We start from the raw sequence: 12,243 nt of genomic DNA, 5'->3' as shown, positions 1-12,243 counted from the left end.
TGAAGTCTGGGAAATCTGGCAAGTCAACAATCAGTACCCATCTTGTTCTTATTTTTAAACAGATCACAAGGACCACAAACTTACATCCTCCTACTGAAGATGAAATTTGGCCAGAGTTAAGAACCCTGCCTATCTTAAATCTTTTTCCTCTTTTGCACCTTAAGGTTTCCTGGCAAATATCAGCATTAAAGTAACTCTAACCTTTCTACTCCAACCATTATACCACACCATACAATCACAAGTTTTGGGGACATCAAATGTTGAACACAGAAAAAAGAAAAGACTTTATACCAGTTTTTCATATTGGTTCTTGGTCTACAGTATGTAATATTTAGTAACTTTATTATGACCATGAATTCTCAAACAATTTTCATCACATCAAACATGTTCGGATGCTTGAAATAGCAGAAATGATTTGGAGCATGATCACACTGTCTGTGTCCAACAAGGATGGGCTTAGTTGCCTCTGACTCTGCAGTCCCATGCACTGTAGCCCACAGGCTCCTCTCCTCATGTGAAATCTCTAGGCAAGTGTACTGGAGTGGGTTTCCTCATCCTACTCTAAGGGATCTTCCTGAAAGGTTGTTGCTGAATCAGGCAAAGACCCCGGGGTTCTTGGTCTCCAGAGGAGACGAATTCAATCCGGGGCCAGAGATCAGGCTTGACCACTCAGAGCTATTTTGTAATAAAGTTGTATTAAAGTATAAAGGAGATAAAGCTTCGGACATAGATATCAGAAGGAGGTAGGAAGATTACCCCCTTCCTACTGTCAGCAGAGGAATTACATACTCTTCAATGAATTCAAAGAATGACTGGAGGTTGTAAAGACTTCACCAGGCCTACTCCCATAATCTATATTTTATGATAACGGAATTAGCCAAAAGGTTTAATCCAGAGACTGTCCGCAGTCAGGATGCATCCTTGTAAAGACCGGATCTACTCGAATAATTTATGTTTTAAGATAACAGCATCAGCCAGAGGGCTTAATCCAGAGACTGGGCTCAGGCAGGATACATTATTGTTATATAATCCTAAAGAATGTAGAAAAAAAAATGTAAAAACTCTGTCCTTTCTCCCTTCTTGAGTATTCCAGACCTCTCTCTCCTTGGGGACCCCTAGACTTCTAATCACCCTGCCTAGGAAATGACTCTCTCATTCCCAACCCAGGGATCAAACCTGCATCTCTTGCATTTCCTGCATTGGCAGGCAGATTCTTTATCACTAGCACCACCTGGGAAGCCTGCCATCTTAGAGTGAATTTTCCAAATTTAATGGGAGAGAGAGATTTGAGTCATACAATATTAGGAATCTCTATTGATTGTGACATTGATTTTTAATATCATCCCCATCAGAAATCCCCTTTGTACACTAGAGGCAAAAAATTGCATCATGAAACTTGTCAGTAAATGGCACAGAAGGGAACACATGCTTCATTCCATTCCTCTTTCTCATTCAAGCCACCTCCGCCTTCAATAGATTACAGTGGTGGAGCCTAGGATATAATCCCAAGCTTATGGGGTAATTCTCCCTGAGAAGAACTTACACAAATATAAGCTGTGTCAAACTGGCCTTCCCAGGAGGCACAATCAGGCCGATGAACTGAAGCGAAGTAAAGTGAAAGTCACTCAGTCACGTCCAACTATTTGTGACCCCATGAAATATACAGTCCATGGAATTCTCCAGGCCAGAATACTGGAGTGGGTAGCTGTTCCTTTCTTCAGGGGATCTTCCCAACCCAGGTATCGAACCAGGTTTCCCGCATTGCAGTTGGACTCTTCACCAGCTGAGCCACCAAGGAAGTCCAAGCAGGCCAATAGTATACCTTGTCTCATCAGAAACACAAAACAAACGTTGGCCACCACCACGTCTGGATTGCGCTGTGTCAGGATATTTGGGAGACAAGGTTTACACACTCCTGAGGTCTGTGTCACCTGTCTCTCCTTCAGGGTCAGAAGCCCGAGGTTGACAGGACTCCCTCTCAGAAGCAAAAGAGATATACCAAGGTTCTAAACCTTAACATTTCACAAATACTTACAGATATATTAATAAATGTTGACACCACTCCTCATGGAGAATGAAAACTATGAATCTCCAGGACATAGATATCGTGTTCATGTGGCAACAAGTCAGCCGTTGGTAACATAATTAAGCCGTTTTTTTCAAAGGTGTCAGGAATATTATAGTCCTTTTGTATGAATATTATTGAGGGTTAAGATGATTCTAAAGAGACAAATCCATCAGAAATCTCAGTCTATGGCCTCTGCAACACCCTCTCTTCTTTTGCAACCTCTTCAAGGCATCTTTGATTTCTTTGTTTCTCAGACTGTAAATCAAAGGATTCAGCATGGGAATCATCACCGTGTAGAAAACCGATGCGAATCTGTCGAAGCTGGAGGAACCACCGGAGCTGGAGCTCAGATAGACAAACATCCCTGAGGTATAGAAGAGGCTCACTGCGGTTAGGTGGGAAGCACGGGTGTTGAAAGTTTTGTATCTGCCTTTCACGGAAGTGATCTTCAGGATGGAGATGACAAGGTAGACATAGGATATCATGATAACGGAAACATTTAGAATCCCAAAGATCATTGTTGATAAAGCAGTAAAGAGTTGTGCAGAGAATGTGTCAGTGCAGGACAGAACTAACAGCTGGGGCATGTCACAGAAGAAGTGGTTGATGACATTAGGCCCACAGAACTGGAACTTCGACAAGAAACACAAATGGAATATAGAAGCAGAGAGTCCAGCCAAGTAGGATCCCAGGACCATCTGGCTGCAGAGAGCAGGCGACATGATTGAGGAATAGAGGAGTGGGTTACAAATGGCAGCATATCGGTCATAAGCCATGGCGGTCATGAGGCAAGACTCACTCAGCCCCATGGTTGAGAATACGAAATTCTGAATCACACAGTCCACATAGCTGATAATTTTCTGATCCCGGAAGAAGTTGTAAAGCATCTTGGGGACTGTGGCAGTCACGTAGCAGATGTCCATGAAGGACAGGTTACTGAGGAAGAAATACATGGGGGTGTGGAGGTGGGAGTCTATTCCTATTAAGATGATGAGCGACAGGTTCCACGTCAGGGTCAAAATGTATATCACCAGGAATACAGCAAAAAGTACTGCGATGACTCTGGGAAAATCTGAGAATCCCAAGAGGATAAAATAAGTGATCTCTGTGATATTGCCTCCTCCAATCATTGGCTTGACACTCCTAAAATCAGAAAAGTGACCAGAGGATACATTGCCTACTCGTGACATGGTAGCATTACAAGCCTCATATACAACATATTTTCCCCCACTGAGCACTGGAAAAGTGGAAATGCTCCAGGGTCCTAAGGAAAGACCCCAGCTTTTCATCTTGAATTGTCAAGAAGTGCCTTCTCAGTGTTTCATGGACTATAGAGTCCATGGAATGCTCCAGGCCAGAATACTGGAATGGGTAGCCTTTCTCTTCTCCAAGCGATCTTCCCAACCCAGGGACTGAACCCAGGTCTCCCTCATTGCATGCAGATCCTTCACCAACTGAGCCACCAGGGAAGCCCAACAAGACTGGATTGGGTAGCCTATCATTTCTCGAGCAGATCTTCCCAACCCAGTAATTGAGCTGGTACCTCTGCATTGCAGGCAGATTCTTTACTAGCTGAGCCAGAAGGAAAGCCCAAATGTTTTATGAGGTCTCACAAAAATTAAAAGACATATTTTTTAATTGACTGAAACTTTGAAATAAAGCAAAGTCTATCTCTGCCAAAGCAATTGAAATTCTGTGCTTGTATATCATGAAGAGACCTTTGGTTAAAACAGCGAGGATTTTAAAGACCTCTGATGATTTAATATGTATAACTGTTGCTTTATAATAATAAAAGGATAAGCAGCATCATTTCGGGATACATTTGAACTAGCCCTTCTTCCCATGATGGTCACCCAGATGGGTTTTCAAGAATTTCGTCTTTACCCATAAAAATTACCTTGTTTATAACAACACCTCAATGTTTTACATATGTATTCAATACATCATCTCCAAAATAATCTGGAGATTTACCTTAATTTATATTCCCAATATACTTTTGTAGAGCACAGCATGTGTGCCCAATAGTTATGAAATAAATCTTCTTAGGGAAGCCGCGTACAAACTGTTCTAAAGGGAGCCTAGTACAACTCACCCCTAGGCCCAATTATTGTCCTAATATTCGAACATTCTGCATGGTAGGCACCATCAGTTCCATGGACATGACTCTGAGCAAATGCCAGGAGATAGTGAAGGACAGGGAAGCCTGGCATGCTGCAGTCCTTGGGGTCACAAAGAATCAGACACAACTGAGCAACTGAACAAGGAAATGATTAGTACTGTGGTTAAAGTTCCAACTTAGAGATATAGTTCTCAGTGACATAAGCAAGATGACAACATAGGTCATGCCTGACTTCAGTTCCCCTCACCAGAAGAAAGAAAAGTGAAAGTTGCTCAGCCATGTCTGATTCTCTGTGACCCCCTGGATTGTAGCCTGCTAGGCTCCTCTGTCTGTGGAATTCTGCAAGCCATAATACTGGAGTGGGTAGCCTATCCCTTCTCCAGAGGAACTTCCTGTCCCAGGAATCGAACGAGGGTCTCCTGCATTGCAGGTGGATTCTTTCCCAGCTGAGCGACCAGGGAAGCCCCACCAGAAAAACAATTAGCAGTTATTCGTAGACACGGTACCAATGAAAAAATCCTAAAGTGCAGGGATGAAGCTGAAGCGTCCTTGTGAACTAGAGAGATGGAGAAAGACCGCATTAGGAGGGTGGAGGAGCAGACACATTTGACTGCATTGCCCCTCCCCTAGTTACACCAAGAGGATCCTTCTCAGGCTGCAGTTTCTTTTTGGAAAAGAGAGAGAGCCCAATGTGAACCTCCAGCTCCCCCGGCATTACGGGTCACTTCTTAGGAAGATCCACTCTGGTCTCATGTCCTAGAAACCATGCGGGAAGCTGTGGGGTGTGAACACTGAAAATGCCCCTGCAACAAAGAGAGACAGGCCTTGGAACAGTCAGGGCTTGGATCTTGGCAGACTGAGTTTCAGCAGTTTTGCATGATTTGGGACCCCAAAAAATGAGCCTTGCCATCCTGCGAGCCTCTTCTCCTGCACCTATGATTCATAACCCCATCTACTACTGAGGTTATTCAAGCATGGTAGATCACTCAGAAAATTCCATCACCCAGGAGCATGTGCGGAGTGTCCAGACAGGCGCTCTGCCCATTTGCATGGCTCCATCTGGCCAGGGGACCTTGTGTGCAGTTCTGCCCAATTTGTTTCCCAAACAAGGATCCTTGCCAGTCTTCGGCCTGTTCTGTGGTCGTGTCCAGGCCAGAAGGATGATGTGTAGTCCTAACCGCTGCTGAACACAACCTTCAGCCCCACCATCCAGGAGAACTAACCAAAGCACCTGGGAAACTGCGTAGCCAGCCCCACAGCCCTGCTTGCAGCAGTGTGTGAGCAGAGAGCCTGACCTCTCTGCCTCTCTGCAGAGCCAAGCTGTGCCCCATGTGGCCAAGGAACTCGGGGTACAGTTCTTCTGACTTGGGTCCCCAGTGAGTGGGTTACGACAGCCTGTGAGCACATTCTGCAGCCCTGACCAGGTTGTGAAGTTGAATCCCAGCCCTATGTCCTGCTGGATAGAGTACTCAGTCCTGCTCAGCACAGAAGCCTGGCCTGAGAGTCCAGGTAAGAAGAGAAGCTGTCCTAACGCTACTCTTGGCCAAGAAACCAAGGCAGCAGTCATCTCAGCTATTCCCAGCCAGCAGCATCTGCACCCCAGCCTCAGAGCCTGGACAAAGTCCTCACCCCAAAACAGACTTTGATCAGTAGCACCATCAGATCAGTTGCTCAGTTCTGTCTGACGCTTTGCGACCCCACAAACTGCAACACGGCAGGCCTCCCTGTCCATCACCAACTCCCAGAGTCCACTCAAACTCATGTCCATTGAGTCAGTGATGCCATCCAACCATCTCTTCCTCTGTCGTCCCCTTCTCCTGCTGCCCTCAATCTTTCCCAGCATCAGGGTCTTTTCAAATGAGTCAGTTCTTCGCATCAGGTGGCCAAAGTATTGGAGTTTCAGCTTCAGCATCAGTCCTTCCAATGAATATTCAGTACTGATTTCCTTTAGGATGGATACGTTGGATCTCCTTACTGTCCAAGGGACTTGCAGGAGTCTTCTCCAACACCACAGTTCAAAAACATCAATTCTTCAGTACTCAGCTTTCTCTGTAGTCCAACTCTCACATCCATATGTGACCACTGGAAAATCCATGGCTTTGACTAGACAAACCTTTGTTGGCAAAGTAATGTCTCTGCTTTTTAATATGCTGTCTAGGTTGCTCATCACTTTTCTTCCAAGGAGCAAGAGCCTTTTAATTTCATGGCTGCAGTCACCATCTGCAGTGATTTTGGAGTCCCCAGAAATAAAGTCTGTGACTGTTTCCATTGTTTCCCCATCTATTTGCCATGAAGGGATGGGATCAGATGCCATGATCTTAGTTTTCTGAATGTTGAGTTTTAATCCAGCTTTTTCATACTTCTCTTTCAGTTTCATCAAGAGGTACTTTAGTTCTTCACTTTCTGCCATAAGGTTGGTGTCATCTGCTTATCTGAGGTTATTGACATTTCTCCTGGCAATCCTGATTCCAGCTTGTGCTTCATCCAACCCATTCTTTGATAGCTAGCCCAATTGATCAAGGTCACTGCCAGATGATCTATCTAGAACTCCTAGCTGAGCTGACTGGGGAAGGGATGTCTCTACTAAAGCAAGCCTGGAAAATCTGGAAGTAGAGATCAAAAGTGCAGACAGTAACAAAGGAATCAAGGATCATGAAAAATTAGGTAAATATGACACCAATAAAGGAATCTTATAAAGCTACTATTGTAGCTTCATGCTGGTAAAGAATACACCGGCAATGTGGGAGACCTGGGTTCGATCCCTGGCTTGGGAAGAAACCCTGGAGAAGGGAATAGCTACCCATTCCCGTATTCTGGCCTGGAGAATTCCCTGAACTGTAAAGTCCATAGGGTTGCAAAGAGTCAGACGTGACTGAGCGACTTTCAGTAAAGGAATAAAGATCTATAAATGGTCTGACAAAGAACTCAGCATAATTCTCTTTAAAAAGTTTGGTGAAATATAAAAGCCATAAACAGACAACTGGATGAAATTAAGAAAGCAATATATTAGCAAAATGCACAAAATGTATTAAACAAAGAAGCAGAAACCATTAAAAAAAAAAAAAAACAAAATCATAGAGCTGAAGAAATCCTAGAGACTTTCAACAGCACACTCAACAAAGCAGGAGGGAAAACAATGAAAAAGAGTCAGGGTTAGAAAGCCTAAGAGAGTTACTATGGGACAGCATCACCATCAAGACAAGGACATGTGCATTAGCTAGTCTCTCTCTCTGTCTCTCTCTCTCTCATGCACACTGCATGTGAACTAAATACAAAGGCCAAAAGTAATGAATGGCATGGTTTTCAATTTCTCCTTTGATTGTACAGTGTTTTTCAGCTTTCTGCAGCTCTTATTTTGTAATAAGAACAGGCTACTAAGATATATACATCTTAATCCTTAATAGCAAAGGGAGACAGAGAGACAGGGATAGGAAAAACGACAGAGAGAACGAGGAAGAAGGTCAGAGACAAAAGATTTTCCTGACTTTTTCCTACTGGCTGTGCAACACTTAGCCAGTTATTAACCTCCCCGTTGCCTCATCTGTAAATGGGGCTAATAATCCTTTACCACTTCATTGGGTTCTTGCAGGGACTGACTGACATAAAGCGCTCAAACAGTAAGAGATGAGTAAATGCCAGCGGTTGTCATTTCCGTGTTCATTCCTTACCTTGAAGGTAAGAACACGGCAGGACTAATCCTGAAGTAGCAAGGAGTTCTTCATAAAATTATTTCCTGAATTAAATGGTTTCTGAACCTCGACTCTAGAATGTTGTTAAAAAGTGATTGTATTTGTTTCTTGCATTATTTCCAAATCAGCAAAATTGCAAGCTCTGATTTCTGCATTTTATGTTCCAGCAAGTAGAGTGGGACTTGTGATGTTCACTATGGACAGTATGTAGAGTAGCAGAGAGGTTTTACTGTAAGCATCTCATATACTAATATTTGTGTTACTCAAGAAAAATATGCTGGATACATCAGGAAATAATTCTTTTACCCATTTCTGGATATGAAATTCAAAATGCATTTGTGTCATCTCAATTTATAATTTTAATTTTAATTAAATTTTATATATAATTATATATGATATATATATAATTATAATTTTAATTTAAAATCTTTCTGTTTACTCTTATAATAGATTACTGCCAACATACTTCTCAGCTATTTTGTCAAAGATGTGTAGGATTCAATCAGAATATTTTGAAAATATAAACTCTCACCCACATTCCCAGGATATCAACATACTTAATCAGTTCAGTGAAAGTAAGTCAAGCTTTTGACCAATCACTTGCAGTGAAATCTTTCCTTTTCCCAACACATTATAGAAACAGACTCAGCCTCAACTCAAGTCACCTATGTAACTCATCACAGCCAGGAAAGAACAAAGAGCTGTGCATGGTTTCACTTATCCCTGATAAAATTTATCCTAAAAATTTATGTTGTTAAAATTTGGTAAACCACAGGAAAAGCAAATATCCTGTGAATATAGTCACTCTCTTCTAATGAATCTTCTGTATGTGTTCACCAGCTTTCAAGATGGTTTGTACCAGAAAAGGTGACCGAAGTAGATATTGGTTGGAGATTTTCACTAGGGAGACATAGCTTATGAAAACTTTTCCCAAATCTTACCTGCTTAGGACATGGTCATTTGCCAGACTCTGCAGAGTACAAAGTCAGGTTAAGAAAGCCAAGAATGTTGCTGGATAAAGAAGGACAATGTAAGAAAGAGAAGACTAAAAGTGACATTTGAACCAACACTACCTGTACCTGCAGTGGGGAATCTCTGATGTCTGTTTCATCCAAGCTCTGATCTCCAGACCCCCAAATTATTCAAAATAATAGTGGAGAGCTAATTAAAGCATTTCAAATGCCCAGTGGAATGCTACTTAAGGACTTTTTCATATCATTATGGCATGACCAGATGGGCTTTTGTTACACAGAAATAATGAATCAAAGCTACATATTGAAGTGGAATTCAAATTCATCATTATTTTACAACCACTCTCAGCATGCATAAATTTAAAGGGTGCTTGGGATGGATAAAGTTGGGAAACAAAGGCAAGCGTTTTTCAGCTTAGGAAAGGCCCCTGGAATTCAGTGAGTTCTTAGTTACATCCAGCACTCAGTTAACCTTCACAATGTGTTACGCTTCACAGGCATCATCTCATTTGAGTCTCAGTGATGTTATTATCCCTATTTTACCAGTGAAAAAGAGAAGGCAACAGAATTCAAAATAATATCCTTGGGAAACTGCAGAACTAGATCTCAACAGTTGTCTCTCACTACAGAGTGAGACCTGAAATTTTAAGTTAGAGATTATCCTTGTCACTGAAGGTCAGAGAATTTGGGTGAGGAGAAAGAGAACCTGAGGGTGAGCTTAGGAGGAGGTCATGGACCTACGGGAGGGGGAAGAATTCAAGAAAGAAAGCAACAGGACTAAAAACCTTTCTCTGTGAAGGTCCTCCTAGAAGAATCACATAGCTATAGATATAGCACAAAATCCACTCTTCTCTATATATCTTGCTTTCTCACCTTGACCCAGATCCCCCAGAAAGACAGAGTTCTTGCCAAAGATTGAAATCGTCTATTTCTATCTCCCCAAAATTTTCAGGTGGGTCTTATTGCAGTCAAAGATGGAAACTTTTGTCCATGAGTTGGCGGTTCACTGACAGACAGAGAGAATTCTACACAGGGGAATACCCTTAAATGTGTTAATAACAGCAGAGTTGAAAGAGAAAAGACAATTAGGGAAAGAAAACTCTCCAGGCACTTACTCTCTGGGGTCATGGTTGTCACGGAGTTCTTGTTCCTGCTAATTTCATGCTCGATTGTACTCTGTCCCTTCTGGATCCATTCCCCACTTCTCCATAGTCCAATTATGATCTTATGGTTTTAACTTTTCTTTTAATGACCTTGGAGTCATTAGAGCTGGAGATCCCTGGACCTAGGGATTATCCAGTTCAATGTATTCAATTTCCAGGTGAGGACCTGAAACCAGTGCAGCTAAGTGATTTGCTCAAGATATCATAGCCAGTTGGTAAAATTGCATGGAAAAAAGCAAACATGTGGACTTTCTGTTTACAAAGCATTTTATTTTAGATATATTCATGCATATATTTTTTTCAATTGCCTTAACTGAAACAATCACCAGAGCAGCCCTGTGAGGCAGTCAAGATGTCATTTTCTATGCATAAGTGAGGAAATCAAAGCAACAAGGAACACAAAAAATTAGTAGATGACAAGGCCACAAATTATTGTGGTTACAACCATGAGCATTGGTATCAGCAAGTCTGAGTCATATCATCGTTTCCACTTGAGGATTTCATAATCTTCAGCAAATTAACCTCACTAAGCCTCAGATTTGTCACCCCAGTGTTATCATGGAGCTGACAATAGTAGCTATTACATAGAATAGCTCTTCATGTGTATGTGTGCTTACTCACACAAGATTTTTTTTAAAGCAAGATAAATTATACAAAGATAAGAAAAGCGATAGAAAAATTAATAAAAATCAAATATAATTCTTAGAGGGATAGCAAAGTGACAAAGCTTTAGCTAGACTGAGAAAAAGAGAAATTAACCCTGAACTTAACCCTAAATGAAACTATCAAGTCATGTCATGTAGGGCCACCCAAGACTGACAGGTCATGGTGGAGAGGTCTGACAGAATGTGGTCCGCTGGAGAAGAGAATGGCAAACCACTTCAGTACTCTTGCCTTGAGAAAACCATGAACAACATGAAAAGGCAAAAAGATAGGAAACTGAAAGATGAACTCCCCAGGTCGGTAGGTACCAATATGCTACTAGACACAAGTGGAGAAATAACTCCAGAAAGAATGAAGGGATGGAGCCAAAGCAAAAACAGCATCTAGTTGTGGATGTAACTAGTGATGGAAATAAAGTCCAATGCTATAGAGAACAGTGTTGCATAGGAACCTGGAATGTTAGGTCCATGAATCAATGGAAACTGGAAGTGATCAAACAAGAGATGGCAAGAGTGAACATCGACATTTTAGGAATCAGTGAACTAAGATGGACTGAGATGGCTGAATTGAACTCAGATGACCATTGTATCTACTACTGTGGGCAGGAATCCCTTAGTAAAAACAGAGAAGCCATCATGTCAACAAAAGAGTCCAAAATGCAGTTCTTGGATGCAATTTCAAAAATGATAGAATGATCTCTGTTCATTTCCAAGGCAAACCTTTCAATATCACAGTAATCTAAGTCTATGCCCCAATCAGTAATGCTGAAGAAACTAAAGCTGAAGGATTCTATGCAGACATACAAGAACTTCTAGAACTAACACCCAAAAAAGATGTCTTTTCCATTATAGTGAAATGGAATGCAAAAGTAAGAAGTCAAGAAATACGTGGAGTAATGGGCAAATTTGGCCTTGGAATACAGAATGAAGCAGGGCAAAGACTAATAGCGTTTAGCCAAGAGAACACACGGGCCATAGCAAACACCCTTTTCCAACAAGACAAGAGAGGACTCTACACATGAACCTCACCAGATGGTCAACACCGAAATCAGATTGACTATATTCCTTGCAGTCAAAGATGGAGAAGCTCTATACAGTCAGCACAAACAAGACCAGAGCTGACTGTGGGTCAGATGATGAACTCCTTATTGCCAAATTCAGACTTAAATTGAAGAAAGTAGTGAAAACCACTAAACCATTCAGGTATCACCTAAATCAAATCCTTTATGACTATACAGTGGAAGTAACAAATAGATTCAAAGGATTAGATCTGATAGACAGAGTGCCTGAGAAACAATGGATGGAGGTTCATGACATACAGGAGGCAGGAATCAAGACCATCCCCAGGAAAAAGAAATGCAAAAAGGCAAAATGGTTTTCTGAGGAGGCCTTAAAAATAGCTGAGAATAGAAGAGATGTGAAAGGCAAAGGATAAAAGAAAAGATATACCCACCTGATGCAGAGTTTCAAAGAATAGCAAGGGGAGATAAGAATGACTTCCTCAGTGATCAGTACAAAGAAATAGAGGGAGAAAATAGAATGGGATGACTAGAGATCTCTTCAAGAAAATT

At 41.7% G+C, this 12,243-nt stretch overlaps 1 protein-coding gene across 1 annotated transcript; it reads right to left on the bottom strand.

Annotated features, from left to right (window-relative positions):
• Positions 1-2,220: 2,220 nt before the first annotated feature.
• LOC136174550 (olfactory receptor 5AN1-like) lies at positions 2,221-3,201 on the bottom strand. Its single transcript, XM_065944724.1, has one exon. The coding sequence runs from the start codon at positions 3,196-3,198 to the stop codon at positions 2,221-2,223; it is 978 nt and encodes a 325-aa protein (XP_065800796.1). The 5' UTR covers positions 3,199-3,201.
• Positions 3,202-12,243: the final 9,042 nt, after the last annotated feature.

The sequence above is a fragment of the Muntiacus reevesi genome, chromosome 9 (genome assembly GCF_963930625.1).
Source record: "Muntiacus reevesi chromosome 9, mMunRee1.1, whole genome shotgun sequence".
Classification (NCBI taxonomy): domain Eukaryota; kingdom Metazoa; phylum Chordata; class Mammalia; order Artiodactyla; family Cervidae; genus Muntiacus; species Muntiacus reevesi.
Note: the sequence above shows the minus strand (reverse complement) of the source record. Positions and strands in the feature narration are given on the sequence as shown.